This window comes from Lytechinus variegatus, chromosome 7 (assembly GCF_018143015.1).
Source record: "Lytechinus variegatus isolate NC3 chromosome 7, Lvar_3.0, whole genome shotgun sequence".
Lineage (NCBI taxonomy): Eukaryota > Metazoa > Echinodermata > Echinoidea > Temnopleuroida > Toxopneustidae > Lytechinus > Lytechinus variegatus.
The window spans coordinates 36,368,357-36,389,512 of record NC_054746.1 but is presented as its reverse complement, the minus strand read 5'-3'; the positions used below and the strand labels follow the sequence as shown (position 1 = coordinate 36,389,512).

General features: G+C 33.7%; 1 protein-coding gene across 1 annotated transcript; it reads right to left on the bottom strand.

Moving 5' to 3' along the window:
• Window positions 1-493: 493 nt before the first annotated feature.
• On the bottom strand, window positions 494-21,156 carry LOC121419157 (cytochrome P450 3A6-like). The gene is made up of 13 exons (XM_041613491.1): window positions 20,898-21,156; window positions 15,673-15,766; window positions 14,886-14,938; window positions 14,216-14,312; window positions 12,856-12,972; window positions 12,284-12,372; window positions 11,602-11,747; window positions 9,610-9,740; window positions 5,894-6,073; window positions 4,843-5,063; window positions 4,387-4,524; window positions 3,430-3,592; window positions 494-2,835 (listed from the first exon to the last, which is right to left on the bottom strand). Exons 1-13 carry the CDS (start codon window positions 20,966-20,968, stop codon window positions 2,761-2,763), a joined length of 1,575 nt encoding a protein of 524 aa, XP_041469425.1. The 5' UTR covers window positions 20,969-21,156; the 3' UTR covers window positions 494-2,760.

The following is a 21,156-nucleotide window of genomic DNA, read 5'->3' as shown; positions in this document are numbered from 1 at the left end:
TTGAATTCTCAAATAAAGTGAACAATGCATTTAAATCTAATGAAGAAAATGCTAACTTCCATTTTATTGGTTGAAACATGTTCCAAATTAGTTATGCAAATCAGAATGCTACGAATCATGTATTAAATTATGTATACTCAGTCCTCAATCCAAAATCAGACAGACCAAACCAGGATTATCAAGCATTTTACAAGTTATGCATCGGTGGTCACAGAAATGTATGGGAATGACACTAATTTGCTTGATCAACCATAATTTAGCCCATTTAATTTATTCAATCAAGAACCAAACCAACTTATATAATAGAATATGTCTACTCAAGCACACCATGGGAGTTTAATAACTTCACACAACACAATTTTGTATCAAAATTCAGAAGGAACCAATTATTTCTCTCCTGTATTAAGAGTAATGTTTGCCAATGATTTTCCTCTTATTTCCCAGTTTTACCCATTTATTAAATAGATTATTAAATAATCAAACAACAATAATATGATTTTTCTTCATTTTATTAATGAAATACTTTTCTCCTTTACAGTTGTTATTTAAAAAGGTCACACAATCACAACCATTATAAAGATATACAATTTAGATATAAAGCATACATGAGATTTGGAATCAAGACATGAAGAAAACTGAACATTGATTGTAACATTAAAATTACTTGTAAATTTGCATGGATAACATTTCTTCTGACTGTATATGATTAGAGCTTTGAGTAAATTGAAATTTAACTTAATTGGTTCAGGTAACGAATCCCATTCTTACATGTACGTGGGGGTGAAAAACATGCTTAGATTAAAAATTCTTCTTCACATAGAAACCTTTGGCTCGAATTCACAAAGATGGTTTTAAAACCCACGGTTGAGTCCATGGTTTACGCAGATATCCTGTATAAATTACGCTTAATCGAGCGTGTGTCAGGCGCGTGTATGAACAATGTCCAATGCTGATGCTTTTGTCAGTGCGCCAAATTGACATTGACACCTGTTGCCCTGGTTATCCATGCTATTTTATTCATGAGTCCACTGTTTTTAATAATGAGTCCACTCTTCAAACAGTGGACTTGTGAAGCGCGCATCAGCGTTGGACATTGTCTATACATGCGCCCGATACACGCTCAATTAAGCGTAATTTATACAGGAAATCTGCATAAACCACGGATTCAACCGTGGGTTTTTAAAACCACCTTTGTGAATTCGGGCCTTTGTGTTTTATTTAATGGCATATTTTCACTCATACAAAAACCATTCAGCAAACCACAGATCTACATGGATGTAGATGAAGCCAAGTTGACAATGTTTCTAGTGGGAGGTAAGAGCATACTGAATAATTTTAACCCCTTCTGTTTTCTTCTTGGGACCCTCAACACACAGCTTTGTGAATGATAAATTTCTTCTTTATAAATCCAAATAAAAAATTTGTTTCATTCAAAACTTCATGTAAATAAACATCTCAATTTACCATATTAAACACAATGCAATTAATTTGTACAAGTGATTGAACAAAATGGTAAATACAATCAATCTTATAAATCAGCTATACAATCAGTTAATCAGTTTTGTATTTATAGCACCCTGTTACAACTACCAAGGCATTAAAGTAACATTTCACTGTGTATTGTGCAATATCTGATTTTATAATATATTCAAATTTGGACCTTTTCCTCGGTAATTAGTTTTTTTTCTTTACTTTAACTTCACAGTAACACCATCAAAGGAATGAAAAAAGAAACATAAGTGATAACAATAACATCTTGCAAATTGTATGTAGTATTATGAGCACGCAAATGCACTGCATTATTAGCACACAATATGGCAACTACAGTATCCATTTCCATCTTTCTACGATGAAATTGTATTATTCTCCATCGTTTTCGTCACCTAAAAACTGTTAAGTTCAGGTGTGTTGTAAAAAACAACGACTGAATATTGTATTACTTGAGAATTAATGTGCTGCTGCAATCCACAATGACTTTTTTAAAAGATGGATTGTCATGTAGAGGAATGTAAAACAAAAACATCAAATGATAGAATTATTTGTCCTGAAAAGCTAGAATTTCTTTTGGAATTGTGATAACAAGATATGCGGATTAAAACTTTAAGCTGCAAAATAATACTTCTATGAGCAAACACTACTTGCATTCTAATGAAAGTAATAACTACAAAATATCAATAAGCACACAACAAAACTGGTCTGATATAAAAAATATCATTAAAATCAAGAAAAGTATTTTGAATACATCGGTAACTAAATAAACATGCAATTAAATCTACTAGTATTAAATGTAGATTTGGTCTCCTCATTCAAAGTAGCCAAGCAAGTAAAAATATACAAGTAGTGGTAAATAACAAAGCATAAAATTCATATGGCAAATGTCTAATTTGATAACTGAAATCATCATGATTCACTGTACAAGAAGTCACATTGGTATCAATGACAACAAAAATGGCAATCAATTCTTATTTCAAAAATTGCAAAAACTTATTTCATTAAATTTGATGGCAAACCGGATTAAAAACTGTTACTAATCTGAGTCCAGTAAATTGCTAACTAAATTCTATGTTGGATTATAAACATCATATATATTTTGACCAGATCAGTACAATCCCCAAAGCAATGCGACCATTTTACCTTTTGTGGTTTTGTTCCTTAATCCAGCTTCCCTTGATTTTCAAAAAATACTGTTCGAATTGAAAATGCAGGAAATTAAAATTTGCAAATTTAAATCACCATTTGGCCGCCGCCTTCTATTTTTGTCTAGCTTCTCTCCACGATTCGTAGATACATGTCATCATCAGGTTTGAGGCTCATCTTGGCAAATTTAGGAGGAACCTGACCAAGAGAGGATGATGAGAAGAAAGAGGAAACATAAATACAAACCAGTATTACAGCCAGTCAGTCAAGTATTGACAGCATGATCTTTTCTTAAAATATACAGTAAAATCAGAAGGCATGGTGACTTTCATCAAATATAATGGTAAATAACCACTTGTCTAACCAGTTACTATGGTAACTTTTTCCAGAGTTTAATTCACTTATTTCTTTATTAAAAATCACACACGTCCATAGATGGCCAAGCTAAAAAGTGAGAGACATAAATCAAACGCAGAAAGCAATACAGAGAGAACATACTCCACATAATACATAAATTATTGCATTAGTATTTGGTGCAAAGGTCTTTGTAACAATGCATTGTAAAGTTGTGGAATGAATAGATTATCATTGTGAGCAATAAAATTTCTTTGAGGAATATCATAGCATCATAGAATCAAGTTAATGGAAGTCAATTCAGCCATGATGGTTCCAAGATCTTACATCAATTCTTAAGTGCATTTTAATAAACATCTTCCTATTTCCAGATGATTCCTCACAAAATTCAATCTCATATACACTAGAACTAAACCATGAAAGGAAAATTAAACTTACCGGAGTCTCTGGGCAAGTTTCAAAGCGGTACTTCTGAAGAAGACGAATGATGGCCATCTTCATTTCCATCAAGGCAAACCTCATCCCGATGCAATTCCTAGGACCAAAACCAAATGGTAACCAGGCCAATGGGTGGCGCCCTTCACGATTCTCCTTAGTAAATCTATTGATGAAGAGGAAAATGTGGGTCTTGTTTGTTTATAAATTAAATATTAAAAGATATTAATGACACTTGAAATTTCTTTATCATCAGAGGGAGAGTGTCAAAAACCAATTGCTGTAATTACAGAATACCACAGGGTGCTGCATAACTTATTAGATGCACTTGCCCTGTCGGGCAAGTAAATTGCCAAAAAAAAAAATTCACTTGCCCCATAAAATCCTTGAAAAAAAGTTTAACCTCTTCAAAAAAAAAATATCACGGGTTTAGAAACCATTGACCTTTTTTCTCTCTTTTGACATGAACTGATGTACCTTGTTCTTGCATTTCTTTCTACAGAGTAATTTTTATCTTGCCCACCATGACCAAATTTAGGGTAGATATATCATATCGACCCTAATTTTGGTAAATCTACTATGAGAATTTCGCTTGCCCAATTCAGGCAAGTAGTTTGGGTCTTTACTTCAAAACACTCGCCTGACTTTAACTTTTACTTGCCCTGGGCAAGTGCTTATGTAGCACCCTGTACCATAATTATCAGAATCTACAGTTTTATAAAATATGATCAGTTTCTTCCAAAACTGTTAAAGGAATGCATCAATATTTATTGAATTTCTCAGAAAATTGATCATGAAATTAGAGTTGGATCTCAGAGTCAGAGCAACCAAGTTTAAAGACCAGCTATGTGAGATTTTCTGTGACTCTGCATGAGATCAAAGTCATAGTGTATAATATATAAGGGGACATGCGTGATAAGGAGATTTTTCTTTATGAGTACACAAAAGTTGAAAAGTTACCTATCAGGGTCAAACTTGTCTGGTTCAGGCCAGATTGCAGGGTCACGGTGGATGGCAAAGGAAGGGAAAATGACTTGAACCCCCTTAGGAATAGTGATACCGTTGCACACATGTGTTTCGTTGCACTCTCGTTCAAGTCTGTAAAAAACAAACACAAATAGTACAAAATTAATGAACCATCACATGAAAAATTGTCATTAACTTGCAATTCCCTAATAATCATTGCATAACTTTGAAAACTGACTTGATCGAGAAACTTGCAATTTTTTATTCAAGGTGTTTCACATAGGTGCATTTTGGGACTCATTTTGTTTGAAATCATTTAAGAAGGGTCTAAAGTATTTTGCAAACTTACAATGCTTTTCCTTTTGTATCTACACATCCAATGACATTTATAAAAGGCAACTATCCACATCGACAAGATACACTTATATACTATATTCATTTAATACTCACACAACAGCAGCAGGGTAGAGTCGAAGAGTCTCACAGACAACATTGTCCAGGTAAGGCATCTTTGCAATGGATGTATAGCTAACATCATCTCTGGTTGGGGTCAGACTGTCAATTTCTTCAATGAGTTTTTCTTGAACATCAGGATTTGCAGCCATGGCATATGCCAAGAATCCCAGAGTGACATTGATGGTTTCATAACCAGCCAAAAAGAAAATCATTGCCTAGTAGAGGAAGAAGGCAAGTAAATACATTGTCTTTAAATTAAATGAACATGACAAGCTATGATCCAAATCAGAACATTTTCTAAATTTCTATGTACAAAAAGCAAAAAAAAAAAGTTTATCTGGCAGGTTGTCTCATTCATGACAAACATAAACAAAAAAAAGGCATATCATTGAAGAGAGAGAGAGAGGGAAAAAAAATCCAACTACAAATGACTAACATTTAATGGAATCACTCTTCTAAGTACATTAAACTTGACATTAACATAAAACCAGGTGATTTATATTTAGAAAAATAGCAATCATTACATCTTCTGGGTAAAAATTCAAATGGTGTGAATTTCCTCGTTAAAAAAAAATCACCTAGACAAGACTTGAAACTTCAAAATGAAGGTCAATATTTTACTTCACTGGTGAAGGCAGTATGATATAGACTGGCAAACAAAGCCATCGTTTTGAATTATAAAACTGCTTAAAGTATCTAAGACATCATGAAGAAGAAAAATGTTTTTTTTTGTGTTTGAAAATTAGCCTGAACAAAATATAACGTTTTATAGGCAGGATTGAAATTAACCATAAACAAATATTGACTTTAAAATCTCCAAATATATTGACATTTCTTGTGATGAATTAAAAAGGAAAAAAAATCTTTGCTAGAAGTTCCAGTAGCCCATTCATCCTGTAAGAGACTCACAAATTAAGGTATCATAAATGTTTTAAAAGAAAAACAAAGGTGTCCTTAAACAAGGCTGACAATGAAACAAGACTGCTTAGAGATATATCTAATGAACTGAATTGAAAAAAGCATATGATCATTATGCCATACATACCTGACCATATATCTCATCCCTCGTTAGAGTTGTCTTCTTGCTCTTCTTGAAGTAGCTTTCATTTTCCTGTTCATCAACTGAAGCATGGATATCATCTTCTGATTTCTTCTCTTCTTTTATCTCACTTTCTGATTTGTATCCCTCCTCTGCATTCACTAGAATCTGAAGAAAGTCCTTCATCTGAGAGAACAGGACATAAGAAAGTGGTGGTGATGGTAAAATACATTTTAAAGCAGTTTTCAAGAGTAAATAAATGCTTTGTGAAGGATGCAAATATACACAACAAAAAAAGTAAGTCCCCCCTTAACAAACATCAATAATTTCTGAACCAATGCAAGTTTTTAATATATTTTTACATGACCGTGTAGGTAATTTTATAAGCTACCCTCTGAGGAAATGTTATGGACATATTTTACGTCATGCTTCAGTGGGCACAGTCAGAAGGCAAAAATGTCACTGTTCAAAAGTCACAAGCCAAATATCATGACTTTGATTCCATTTTATTGGAACTAATTCCACATTCTCATCATGAAAAATAGTCAGAAGTCTTGTAAAAGGTACTTTCTAAAAGACGATACAACTTTTTTGGCTAAATTTCATGGTTGAATGAACACAAATTCAAATTTGCTATAATTGGTTTTTGACACATTTCTATCAATAATAATGACAGAATATGATGACAGATATTTTGCGAAGAGTATCTTCAACAATTATATAATAATCGTTTCATGGTTCAATGAACATTTATTGAAAACAAAAAATACGATTTTCAAATATCATATGCAAGTATTGTTTCATTTTGGTAACTGAAAATGATTTTTTCTCAACTTTTTCGTTATGTTCATGACCAATTAACATGCTTCAATGATTCAAAGGCGTTTGAATAAACATTCACGCTTGAATGAACATGTGGAATGTGATTAGCTCTTTTTTACGTTATTGGAAAAAATAAAATTTGTAACTATGGATATCTGTCACAAATGCATAGTTCATTTGATTTGATTTTTATGAAAATCCCGATGTTTGATGCATCAGTGAGCACACAATATTCGAAAATTATGCAAATGAGAAAAAAGTTCAAGGCCTAGGCCCCACTCTGTGCCATATCAAATGGTTATTTTGGTGTGCATGCCTTTTAGATAGTGTTACTCTGAAGCCATATGCGAAGTTTCATGAAATAACTGTTGGTAGAAGTAACAAAAACCGCCCATGAAACAAACCCTCATTTCATATTTGTTAAAATTTTGACTTCCTCTCTCATAGACTTGTGTACATTATGGGTGCATATGTTTAAGAATAAGTAACCCCTTATTCAATATGGTGGAACTTTTTTTCAAGGCTGTCTTAAGCAATGTCATTTGGCAGTAATGTATATCAACCTATGGGCAGAATTCTGTGCAAAAATGAAATCGATTTGTTTATTTATGGATGAGTGAGCACGAATCAAATTGGGAAAATTGGTATTTTCAATGTCACAGACTCATTATAAAGGGTAATAAACTGAATATTGGGGGAAAATTCGGTTTAAAATGTGACTTTAATTGCTGTTGTTTTTATCATCCATCATTTCTATCACCGCACACTTTCCGAACTTTAAACTTTTTCATGGTTGAGCAAGCACATTCAAAACCTTAGGAATGAATACTCTTTATATTGCATAAATTTATTCTTTTCCTCACAATTTCTCATGATCAGTTTAATTTATTGATAAATCAGTGGTGGATCCAGAATTTTAATATGGGGGAGGGGCCTATAATCGGGGGAGCCACCAATATTTTCAAATTTTAACATGATCTAAAAAGTTGTAGAGGATGCTATCATAAACCCCTATGATGATACGTCACAATACAGGGGCCCCGGAACGGTTTTCAAAGGGGGGGAGGGGGGACTGAGCCAAAAGTGGGAAGGGGGGGGGGCTGACCATGCAAAAAAAATCATAATCGTATGGTAATTTTTACATTTTTGTACATGCATTTGGAAAAAAAACTGAAGCCCCCCCCCGCCCCTGCAATACATTGTGCTCACTCAACCATGAACATACAATATCAAAATTGTGTGTGGAGTGGCTAAATGATGGATAGTAAAACAGCATAACACCATAAAATGCACCTAAAAACAACTTTTGCTCAACATTGTATTTGCACAATCTGAAAAACAACTCTTGTGACTTTCAAAAATGGTCATTTTTAATTCAATCTTTAATTACTCATGCATGACTCAATCGATCAATCTAATTTTTACCCAGGAGTTGCCTAATGAGTGTAGAAAACCACCTACAAAATATCATATTTCAAAATAATTCCGTTCAAAAGTTACAGCAATTTTATTTAGGGGGGCCTTACTTTTTTGTTGTGTATATTTGTAAAGATGGTATGCTTATAAAACTTGGGAATAGGTTCAGATTCAGACTCATTGTAAGTTATTTTTTTACGGATATGGGAACGGCTCAAATCATTTCCTAACTTTTTTGAATTTGGCCTCCGACGAAGATTCTGCTAGGATCGAAAGCTTAGGCCCCTTTTGACTCTCTTTTTTGAATTTGGTAAAACCAGAAATGAACAATTGTTGATTCTGAAGTCTGAACACATACAAGTTCTTCAAATTGTTTCAGCATAACGTACTATGAATGTCAGACATTGCTATTTTCTCAACATTCACATCCTTCACTCCATCACTTGCAAGCCCTGTCAAGCACACTTTACCTCCATACTTGTCATAATGCAGACTACCAAAGTCTCAGAATTAGGTCATAATACCAAGACCCATTTAACTTTCTTCTTCTACTCTTCTTTGTCATTGTGGTAAAGTCACCCCCAAAAACATTTTCTCTCTGGAATAAAAGGCGAATTTGCAAATTGTAAGTAAATTCACTCTAGGCTAGGTTAGTAGTTGGCATATATTTTCCGATTTGAGCCTGTATAGTGTGGGGATTGCAGAAATAATATATTTCATTTTTCAAAGATAAATTGACTTGCGGGTTAAAACGCGACGGGTCAGCGGGTCCCGCTTGCAAATTATTGGAGTATACGGGACGGTATGGGTTTTCATTTTTCAACATTAGCTTCAAAAGTGTCCGGACATCACTGCCTCATTCGTCCGCGTCCTATGGCTATGGAATTTAAACTCGACTCCTGTTGAAGTTTATACTGAGTGATACCGTACTATATCTGACTTGAAATAGGTTAACAATTAACAATAGTTTCAATGCTTCTAGTTTTGTACCCATCAGGGTAATGCTCAGTAATTACACTTTTGATATTATTGATCCAGAGACCCCCAGACCCTTCTCCCCTGATTAAGAATCTGACTACACCACATTGTGTATACATGTTTCTAGCATGAATGGACAATTCAACAAGTTAGATTATCACGTTCGATTTAGAAATACGTTCAGAAATCTTATGAAAATATCATGCTAAATAATTAATCCAAATCCAGCAGAGTTAACACACACAACTGATGTAATGCTCAATTCAGATTTGGTAGCAAAGAGGACAGTAATCTGAAACAAAATATTAAATATGGTCTCAACTTCTCACTTTAGAAATAAAAATGCAAAATCATCTGGTACTTCACTATAGCCCAGATTTCCAGGAAATTTTGATATCTTGTTGTAGATTTGTCTAAGTCTCATTTCTCACTATACATTAAACTCTAACAAATAACACCTATTTCAGATTCTACCAAAGTTACTGGGAGATCTTTCCATAGTGTACCTTTGAGCTTGGATTTTCCCTGCGAGCTGCAATAGTTTGATCAATTACAGTGATGAAAAACTTCTGAATTTCAGCTGACAGCATACTAACTCTGAAATATTCCATTATTTTGCCAATGTTCGGGAAAGTTCCTGATCAAAGAAACAAAGTTTAATGTGCATAATTACATCTTTATCAATATTTAGAACACTCAATTCAACTGTTGGAAATTATAAATATTTCTGTACTTAAAGACCCTGACCGGTGTAAAAACAATCATATATTAAAATAAAGGTAATGATTTATACAATACAAATATACCAAAAATATTACATGATATATCTCCTTCCAATAGTTAAAAATATTAAATAAAAATTAAAGAAACTGCTCCTCCAAAGTACGCTTCGATTGAGCACCCCCACGTCGCCTGGAAATAATGACGTCATGTTGTGTCTGGAGGGTTGTGATTCCATAGGTTTGTGTACAAAAGCATTCGGTATTTTCTTCCATTTCCATGTTATAAATCCAATTTTTTTTTAGTTTTTAGATGAAAATTGCACTCAAAATTATTCACTGTTCAAATTGTTGTAAACCTACAACTATTCACTACCTTTTTGTGATTTCTTTGTTTGGCTCTTATTGGGCCTAAATTGCTATGTCAGGAAAAGTTGTTATACATAATCTAAATGCAGATAGAATTGAAATCTGCGCCAAATAAGCAGGAAATAAAATATGGCCAAAAAATAGTTAAAAACTGTAGATTTTATAAATTCAAGCTTGTGGGAAAAAATATATGTGACATCCCTCTGTGATAGAAGTGAAGAAAATGAAATGCGTTATCTGGAAAGCAAAAAAATCACCCAGTTTTTCTGTGTACAAACCTATGGAATCACGACGCTTCTTACACAACGTGACGTCACGTCTCGAGGCAGGTGAAAAGCACAATATAGCCTATTTTCTAAGCGAGGTTCAAAGCCCGATAATTGGAATATTCTTAAGCAAAATACTAAGCTGGGAAGCGGTGAAAATGCATACAGCATACCTTTCTGTATTTAGTAGCTTATAAGCTTTCGATTGGTATATAATTTGTCAATTTCATTTTTGGGTCCGGTCTGGATCTTTAAGCAAATCAAAGGTCAACTTTACCCCCCCCCCACAAACAAAACATGGAAAACTTCATTGAACCAAAAGAGAAATAAATACCAAACCAGCAGAAAACTTAAAATTTTACCAAAATCAGAATCATTATTTGAAAGATGACATTTCTATAGTTTCCCTTAATTCAAGAAACAGGGGACATACAAGTGAGCGAGTGGTTGATGTCATACACTCACTTTTTCATTTGTATTTCAGTATGTAAAATATGAAATGTTTCAATTTTTGTAGATTTGATGAAAATAAAAAAATGAATCAGAAGTTTGTAGGAATCTGCCATATTTCTAAGCAGTTTATCATTATTCAAAACAAGACTTTGTTCATATTTTTAATTTGACACTTTGACCTAAGAACAAAGTTGCAATAGTTTCATATGTTCATCTGTTGTTAGGAGTGAAGTCACATTTCTTCATCACCTTTTGGAACCTAAGCAACAATTCTTTGAGACCTACAGGGTAAGCAAGGGAGAGGGGTGTTCTTGACACCTTTCTGATAGCTGGTCTCATCATGGAGATGTCCCCATACTGGTTATCTCTAGATATGTAGGAATCAGGAAATTAATATTATTTTAATTTGTTTGGTGTTTATATACATTATGTGATTTTTGGCCAAAGTCAGGCAATCATGCCATAATTCATATTTGAAATCAAATTTCTTCTAGTCAAGTATGAAATGTTTTGGTACAAATTTTCAAATATCAGAATCATTGCTATGTAATGCAAACATTTGCAGTCACTGTGCATTCCATCTTTTGGGTAGTCCACTCTAAAGGTGAAAAGCAGACCCATATGGATAAATCAAAACCAAAGAAGCCTTTTTTTTACATTGACTTGTCAAATTCTTGTTGAATCAACTCACCAGCGACCATTACTTTCAATGATATTTTTTTCTTCATCAACTCCCTTGCATTGGTGACGAACGGATCACTTGGGTTGTTCTGTGAATCTACCTGTAGTCCAAAAGCACATTTAGCAATTCCATCCATAGTGAATGCTTCACATAAACTAAAAAAAAGGGGCAGAGAGAAAAGGAATTCAAGAAAAAAATTAGAAAGTGAAACATCGATCAACATGACATTAATAAGAATGTCAATAGTTGTAAAAAGATTGCTTGGTGCTACAACAGAATCATGACTCATTTTGAAGCTTTTTGATTAATACATGCAGCTGAGCAAACTACTGGTCACCAATCAAATCAAAGCATTTACATTAAAAAAAAACAATCTCAACATTGAGAAAAGATTAGGATAGGTCATTCAATTCCACCTCAGAGGAGCTCCCCAAAATTTTTATTAAATTTTTATTAAAAATACTTATTCAACTCCTCATTGTTTTGACGAAGCGTTATTATTGACATGATATTTTTTTACTGACATAAAATACCACAGGGGTAACTTTTATTGTTGTCAGTCATCATTATCATCATCATCATCAGCGATGTACAAACTAAAGGTTATTTGAAGATGTGAAAATAAATCATATTCTTTCTGCAACAACACCTAAAGCTATTTCAAGTAGTTCTTATCAAAGATAAAATTTACCTGAAGACTTTCACCTTGCCATCCTTCTTCTGAATTTCTCCAAAGTTTTTCACCAAAGTATCAATAGATTCATTGAGCAAACCTGACAGCTGATATTAATTAAATAAAATATTCAAATTAGTGTGCAAAATAAAGGAAGTTCCAATGCATGCCAATAGCATATAATGATAAATGATTTACCCTCTTCACCAGGAAACATGCCATTTCCTCTTCAAGGAACCTACGTCCTAATCTAATTTACGACCTATTTTGACTGCATAAGACTGATTAAATCACATAATTTAAAACCTTACCTATTTCATTATCAAGTCTGAGGTTTATAACTTATTAGATACATTGTTTTAATGAAAGGAAATGTATTTCTCACTCATTTTACTACACAATATTTATCTATACATTGATGCAATTTGTGTATTGCAAAAATACAATTGTCATCCCTATGATATAAAACATGATCACCAATATGAGAGGATGCACAATGAACATTATGAAACCAATTCAAATTTCTACAGCAGCCAAAAAAAAAGAGATTTATGATGACAGATAGTTTCCATGGTAATGACATAAGATACCTGTTTCATTTTGACAGCACTGAAGGTTGGTGTCATGACATTCCTAACATCTTTCCAATGCTGGTCCCTTAGTGCTGATACTGCCTTGTCAAATGGTCGAGATTTTAACACAAATTGCTGTTTGAATTAGAAAATAATCATTTATTTTTTAAGATTAAATTCATTGCTATACATAAATAATTATTTATCACATTGCAATGTCAATGCAATGAAAATTCAAATATGTTGTTTTGATAATACTAACCATTAAAAATAGAAATACAGTTCTTGACTTTCCAAATTATGGAATAGTTATATAAAGTTATGAAAAGAAAAATAGGAAAGAAGAGGAATTAGTGCAGATGGAGCACAAATCAAGTGTTTGTAGCACATATTATCAATATACATGTAGATGAAGAAACATTTATCAGTAAGCCCATGAATATTTCTAATGTTTTTATTTCAACTGGACTTTTGATGCCTTATTGGAATCAGGTGATAAAAACCTGGCAAGTAATCATAGGCCTATATCTGTATTGAGTCATGTTATGAGGATACTGAAAAAAAAAGCCTTACATAACGAAACATCTCCCTTCCCACTTCATTAACCTGTGTGTTTACAAAGAGTTTGTGTATGGAGAGGGGGTGGAGAGATGTTACTTTTAGCTCAAGAAAAGTATATATGTATCATATGCGCTAATATTACATGTATAATTTGTTATTACTTTTTTCTTTTTAAAATTGCAATTAGCCAAAGTACCTGCTCCTGCTGCCCGCTTTATTTCTATGTCATGTACACTGCACTTCTTTGTCCCTCCCCTCTTCTTCCCCTAACCTTCCCCCTCCCTCCCTAATGCTATAAAACAAAATATTTTTTGCATGATCCACATGTTATTTTCTTTTCGTAAAGTGCACCAAAGTTGTTTGTATTTATTTGTAAACAAAAGTTCTATATATCATTACGACCCAGTGTTTTTTGTGTGTAATGAAACCAAGTTTATTTAGGGGCTTGCCTTTTGTACAAGCTTTGCTTTTTTGGCAAGACCCTCCGTTTTACTTTAAAATACAAATATCATATTAGGTTATTTTATTGATTGAATTGTGTTCCTTAAGTCTAAGATTATGTTATACAAAATTTATTATGTTTTGCAATCAAAATCAAGTAGTCTCTTTGCACTTTTGTGCTGGAGAATTTGTATCCAAATTATCTGATTGTAACCTTCCTTATGTATCTCATACAAATTTTGTGTTCTATTTGATGTGAATTCTTCATTTGGAATAAGATTTTAAAAGAATTGTATGCATTCTCACAAAGTAAATGTCTGTCTTGATACCATTACATTTCTTATGATTTCTTTTAAAAGAATAAATCTCTTTTCACCTTGTGGTTCATAAACTTGCTGAAGTTCTTTACTGTGATATCCTTTATCATGTCAAGGTCACTGATAAACAATGCAGGCGATCCAAACATGTACATGCTGTAAATTGAAAAAACAACAAATCAAACATTAGTACGCCTTTATATCAGAGAACAGAGCTAAACATTTTTCAAATAAATATGAGTTTTACCAAAAAGCTTTACATATATCCAAAAATTAGACAGTCGAAAATCATATCTTTCCCTATGGTTTCAATTTGAAGATACAGATAATGGGGACTTTTGTATAAAATAAAAGGGTATATGTAGTACCTAATTATAGACAAATTTTATAATTAAATTCATTATAAACAAATAGACCTTTGATCCATCTCAAATACTTGCAACATTATCACAGAATACACTATACATGTAACTACAAGAAATACAACACTTGTGATGGATTTGATGGCATTTTGGTTGTGTTCTTTCATTTGCTACCGTATACCATCTTCCAATGGTAAGAAAGCTGTGAGCAACATAACAATTTAAACTCATCCAAAGTAATCATGTAATTATATTTTTACATCAGAATTGAATACTGCTGTGTAATGCAAATATATCCCTGTTTCTGGTTATAAAATATCTTTCTTCTAGCAATTTTTGAATTCTAACAGGTAATAAAACTACTTACCCATAGACCTTTCCATACTTCTCAATATTTTCTATAAGTTTCCAATGTAAGCCCTGTGACAGAATCAGAGAAATTGCACAGTTAATCCTGACTTGTTTTAATTCCTCACACATATACAAATTACCTGCATCATTTCTTGAATAATCAACCATATAGTCTTGCAAAGAGAATAGACTGTAAATTCATTAAAATAAGGCTACATCAGAAAAGTTACATATTTTGTAGATCTATCTATGCATCGAAATCGAGCATGAAATTATTTGTACTTTGTAAGAAATCATTTTGCAATATTCCTGTATTTTGATGTATAATCACCCTACACATCAAAACACAATACTTTTGGGGCAATGCCTCGGTATATTGTATTACAGACAATGGTACACATCAACATTGATGGCTATGGTTATGTTTCAAATTAATAGGATAAATACATGTTACTTTTTGCATTAAAAATTTGAATTAAATAGTGCAACAGACTCTTCATATCAAAATATATGATGTTGACCAGTTGTTAAATTCTTTATGTTAATCTATCAACTATTAGTATAATACCAATCTGAACAACGTTCTGGTGAAAATTGAAGATGGTATCTTGCATAACAGTTGGCTGCCATTTTATACAAATTTAAATAGATTTTATAAACTTCAGTTTTAAAACTTTTAATCTAATTTTCATTTAGGTGTAACTTAATGATCTTCAGATATCAAATTAAACAGATTATAAAAGAAATATCAACATTCTGTCAGTATGAATTCTGTAGATTCTGTTATTCTCACATGTACTTACTTCAAATAAATCAAGAGAATTTCCAAGAAATGGAAGTGGTGTAGGCCCCTTGATTCCTTTCCGCTTGAAATATGTCAACTGCCAAATATGATGCCTTTTGATAAAATGAGAAAAGCACTGAAAAATGATACAACTATCGTTTACAAGTTCAAAATTCATGTCAACTAGATGGATTGTTGATTGCAAGCAAGCAAGATTTATGGCTTAGCATTTTCCACATTAAAACTGCAATTACAGTATTAGAAAAAACACACAAAAAAATTAAATAATGACCTCTATGACCAGGGGCGGATCTAGGATTTTTCAAAGGGGGGGGGACACATTTTCTCGAGGAAAAATTTGACTAGCAAAAAAAGGAGAAAAAAAGGTTTTCACTCTCAAAAAAGGGGGGGGGCACACTTCTGTTTTTATGTCATATTTACATTACAAATTTTACTTGTTCCTCTCAAAGGGGGGGAGGGGCACAGGCTGGCTGCCCCTAGATCCACCAGAGTCTATGACCTCTTACCTTGTGCCCCCAAGACCAAATCAGATCATCCTCATTCATATGCATGTATACAGTGCTTATAAAAAATGGGACAGTTTAGAAAAGTCTATCAAAATTTTGTTTCAAATCATGTCTATATATTTTGATGTCAATAGATGCTCTGATTTCTTATCTTTCAAATGCTTTAAAAAAAGTTTATATTTCATTACATAAAATATGAAATATTCTCATTTTCTCGTCATTGTCAAGTGAAACAATGATTAATTCCTCCATGAACATGTGGGATTAGCATTAATACTATATGGTTCAGTCAAGTTGGTCCTTCTTGTGGAATATGCAAAAAAATTCTATTAATTCAAACAATAAATAGAAAAAGAAATAGTGAGTGAAGTACATCCAACCTGAGTACATCATCGACTGTCTCATTCGCATGTCAGTGAATCATGCATATTTTGTGAAAGATAAGTGTAATCCCAACACGTCAGAAATTTCTTTTTTTACATCCGATTTTTACGAAATTTTCAGCATTACGCTTGTCTGATTTTTCTCTATTGATTCAATTTAATATTTCTCTGAGGTGGAATTTACCTTTGAATGCCTGAGGTGGGCAGAGGTATTTGTAGGCCTTTAACAAATGCACAACAAATTATAACTCAAGGATTTTGAAAAAAAAAAAAAACCTTTACAAACTTAAAAACTGATGGAAAGCAGATGAGGTCTTCAACATAAAAAAGACAACTGTCACATACAGCAACATTCCTCTTTTGTCTGCCTCTATTCAGGATTTATTCATCTTGAAACCTAAGATTATAGTATTCCCTAGATCTGAATCATGCTCATGTTATTCAAACAGCCAAAATGTTGATTATATTGTCAATGCAAGGATAGGAAGATTAAAAAAAGAAAAAAATGTGTGATATAAATTGGATGCGCTGTTCCCATAATTCATTAACTTCATTGCATATCAGCAAGCTTAGATTGGAACTAATGTCAACTCAATTCAAAGTCATCACTCTTATTTCTTGAAAAGATGTGATAACGGTGGCAGCGGTGGGATATTTCTTTTTACAAATTAACTCTATAGCCTTGAGGACTCCATGATGATATTTATGAAATATTTTGACATATACTTCTTTATCATGGAGCCCTGAACCGCCTACCATATACCGGTATGTATAAGAGACACTTGTAAACAAGGAAATCCATCTTTTAAGATAAAAATCACGGAAATGATTTTGATTCTATTTATTTCTACACCTTCATATGCCTAATGCGTATGAAGGTTTCCAAAATTGGTTAATGAAAAGGTGAAAAATTGAAGGCTTCTTAACAGACCGTTCTTGTATAGATCCCTCGATCCATTTGTGAACAAAGCAAATACAATAGGTCTGACCCTTGATCCGCTTCATTATGCGTACCTTCAATTAGCAATGTTACAAAATGCCATTTTGAAGAACAATTTACTGAAATTAAGACGTGATTATGAATAATAATCATTATTATAATAATTATTTATTATCACGTATAAAATTTTAGTATCTGTTAAATAATAAAATTTTTATCCATAAATTGTTCTTCAAAACAGTATTTTGTAACATCTGAAGGTACGTTATAACGAAGCGGTACAAGGATCAGCCCTATTGTATAAATTGCTATGTTGACAAACGGATCGAAGGATCTACACAAGATCTGTCTGGTAAGAAACCTTCAATTTTTCGCCTTGTCATTAACCAATTTTAGAAACCTTCATATGCATTAGGCGTATGAAGGTGTAAAAATAAACAAAATGAAAAACTTTTACGGGATTTTTACCTGGGGGACCACTTATACATTGACGAGTGGATACCATGCGCAACCCCAAAAACATGTAAAAAGGATGTCTATTTCACGATCGGGCACGTTACATACGTAACGTGATAAGGGTGTCAAAAACACAAAAATAATGAAAAAAGGGTATCTATTTCGTTAGGAAAGCTACGTGTTTAGGGTCAAATTTGTGGGGATAAAACAAAATCAAAATGTTTTATAAAGGATATCCTTTATTGCATCTTCATATAGATGGAAGAGATTTCCTACATACATGCACATGTATAGATCTCTTTGAACATTCTTAAAATGAGTTGATTTCATGGAAAATACTGTATGTTTGCAGATCTTGATTTAAATCATTGCTTCTTCTGTGAAAGCTGTGCAGATGTTGCAAGTTTTGTGCTCACTGTTTTAGCATGCATTCATCATCCCTCCTCTTCATCATCGGTGTGGCTTTTGCAGTTTGTGGTCACCTTGTGCTTGTGTACAGGCTGAAGTCTCTTGTGACATTGTTGAAGGTACAGGTTTATGTGGTAAATGATGGCTCAAATACTCAAAAGACTTCTCCTCCACCCCTTCCCCCTCTCATGCATATTCATGGGTCAAAGGTCACACAAGGTTTGTATGCACATCAGATACCTTCTCAAAGACAACGTATCTAAGCAAGGTGGTCCCGCCCGGCGATGTCTTTATTCATGCTGGAAGCTTCAATAACGTTGGCCTCCCAAGGGAAGTCACTGCATTCAATGAGTTCCTAGGTAAGTAGGAATGAACCAAGTCATGATGTATTGTGGATGAAGGACAGCATGTCTTGTCTGTTACCATGCGACCTGATGCAAAATTTCATAACCGATATTAAAATTTGATATAATTTGTTCCTGTCATTTCACTCTTTCCAATAATTGCTTCTTTTCTTGGGTTTTGGTTCCCTTTAAACTTGTTTCCACTATGAATTAAAACTGTTTTCCGCTATTTAGTTTTATGAAAAACCAAGATGAGAAAGGGGTCCTAAAGCGTGGAAGCTTGTCGAGCAAATTTTCCATCAGGCCATCACGGTTTGTGCCTTCAGACTATGTTGTAACAGTCAAGATGCTGATCTGCTTTTCAGCCAATCAGAATGAAGCTTGTTTGATGAAACACTCCAACTCCCCAGCTCGTAGTACTTTTTGGGTCAGACTGCTTTATACATACACAGCTTTAAAAAGGATGATAATCAGCATTGATGGAATATTGATTTAATGCTATCATGTGGTAACCATGAATTTGATTTTGTTTTTATTACATGTAGTAATTACACGAAGGTTTGTAATCCAAGCTTAAGTACATGAATGAAAAAAAGTGTTCACTACATGTTTAGAGTCTGATTTTTGCGAGGTGTGGAAGGTGGGGCCGTATACTAAACGAAAATTAATGTGTAAAGGTAAAACCGACGATCGACGCGCCCGTGACATATTGCTATACTTGTTTAGGGGTTCATTTCAGGGAATACTTGCCAAAAGTATCATTTTGTTTCCAATACTTGTTGAGGGTAGGGTTTTACACGCCATTACTTGTTTATGGGTGCATTTTCAGAATATAGAAAATACGTGTTTAGGGTACGTGCTTTTCGAGACCCCATGGTCGCGCATGGAAGTGGTGGAAAGTAATATGGTAAGAAATTTTTAATTTTTTGATCTCTATTTTTAATTTAAAAAAAATTATTTAAATTGTCAAATTTAAATAAGAGCCAAGTTGTATGAATAATAGGTGTAATGGAAACTGTCAGTGTAAAAAATCAGCCATTTGCCCCAAACGAAAAGAGAAAATAAGCCTAACATTTCCATCCTTATTTTGCCACACAAGGAGATATATTAAACTGAGAACAAGGTTATATTATAACCTTGTTCATTGAATGAGTGCTTTTGAAATATGGATTTGGACCTGGTGTCTATTACTATATATGGCAGGCGGTTCAGGCTCCATGAAATTGAAAGGCATATTGATGACGAAGTATATGTCAAAAGACATGGAGTCCTCAAGGCTACTCTAATTTCTAAACAGTGCCACTTTCTTTTGTTTTATAACTATACAATTCTAACTCCTAAGAAATGTAAATAAACGTCTCTCCCATGTTTCATAGATGCAGGCTATGTTACAATGGAAAACACTCCGTCCCTCGGATAGGACGTTAAATGGAGGCCCCGTGTAGAGGAAAGTCACCACCTTTGCACGTTAAGAACCCACTGCACTATTCGTATAAGAGTAGGGGGTAACCCCGGTGTAGTGGTCCACCTGCATTCCTCCCAATCAGTTATATCGGGAGGAGAGACCTGCGGGTCATAGTGATTCAGTTCGCTTTTCGCCTCCCAGGCACAGGTGACGCCAAACAAATAATAATAATAATAATAAAATAACAACATATAATGACTTGACTTCAAACAAAAGTCTTGGCTACATTTTCAAATTCTTAAAATAATAATGTCAAAATATCAAGCAAATTAATATCCGAATAGCAATAATAGGCCAAAAATTGCCAACCTTCATAGCTTCATTATGCCCCGGGTCCTACTCATAGGCTGCGGAAGCAGGGGGGGGGACAGGGGGGACGTGTCCCCCCCTAAATTTGAGGAGGGTTTTTTTTTTTTTTTTTTTTGCTTGTCAATTTATTTTCCTACATCCCCCCTAAAATTTTTGGGTTGAGAACCTTTTTTTTTTTGCTTGTCAAAAAAATTTTGTTTGTCCCCTCCTAAAATTTTTGGCTTCCGCCGCCAATGGTCCTACTGAGAACAAGGTTATCATAACCTTAACGAGTGACCCTGTGGCCGAGGAGTATCAGTAGACTCCGTCCACCCATTCACGGTACAAGTTCTCCAACATTAATAACCGAGAATCCCAGATGTGCATAGCCATATCTTGATGTAAATTTATTTACATGACTCAGGCGACTTACGTGACATAGATTGCTCCTAGTGCACCGAGCATAGGCCAAGAAACAGTATATCCAAAAAGTGTAAACGCCATTGTCGTTGTCAGTCAATTTATTAAGTGGAAAAGGACCAGGAGAACTGACTTCTCTGCTGCGTTTTTACACGTACGTGCAAGTTATCTTCTCCGCTGAAACATGCATCATTTATAACCTTTACCTTCCGTCTCGCGCTCTTTCTCTACCTTTGCCGCGAAACAAACACCGTAAACCGGGATGTAAATGA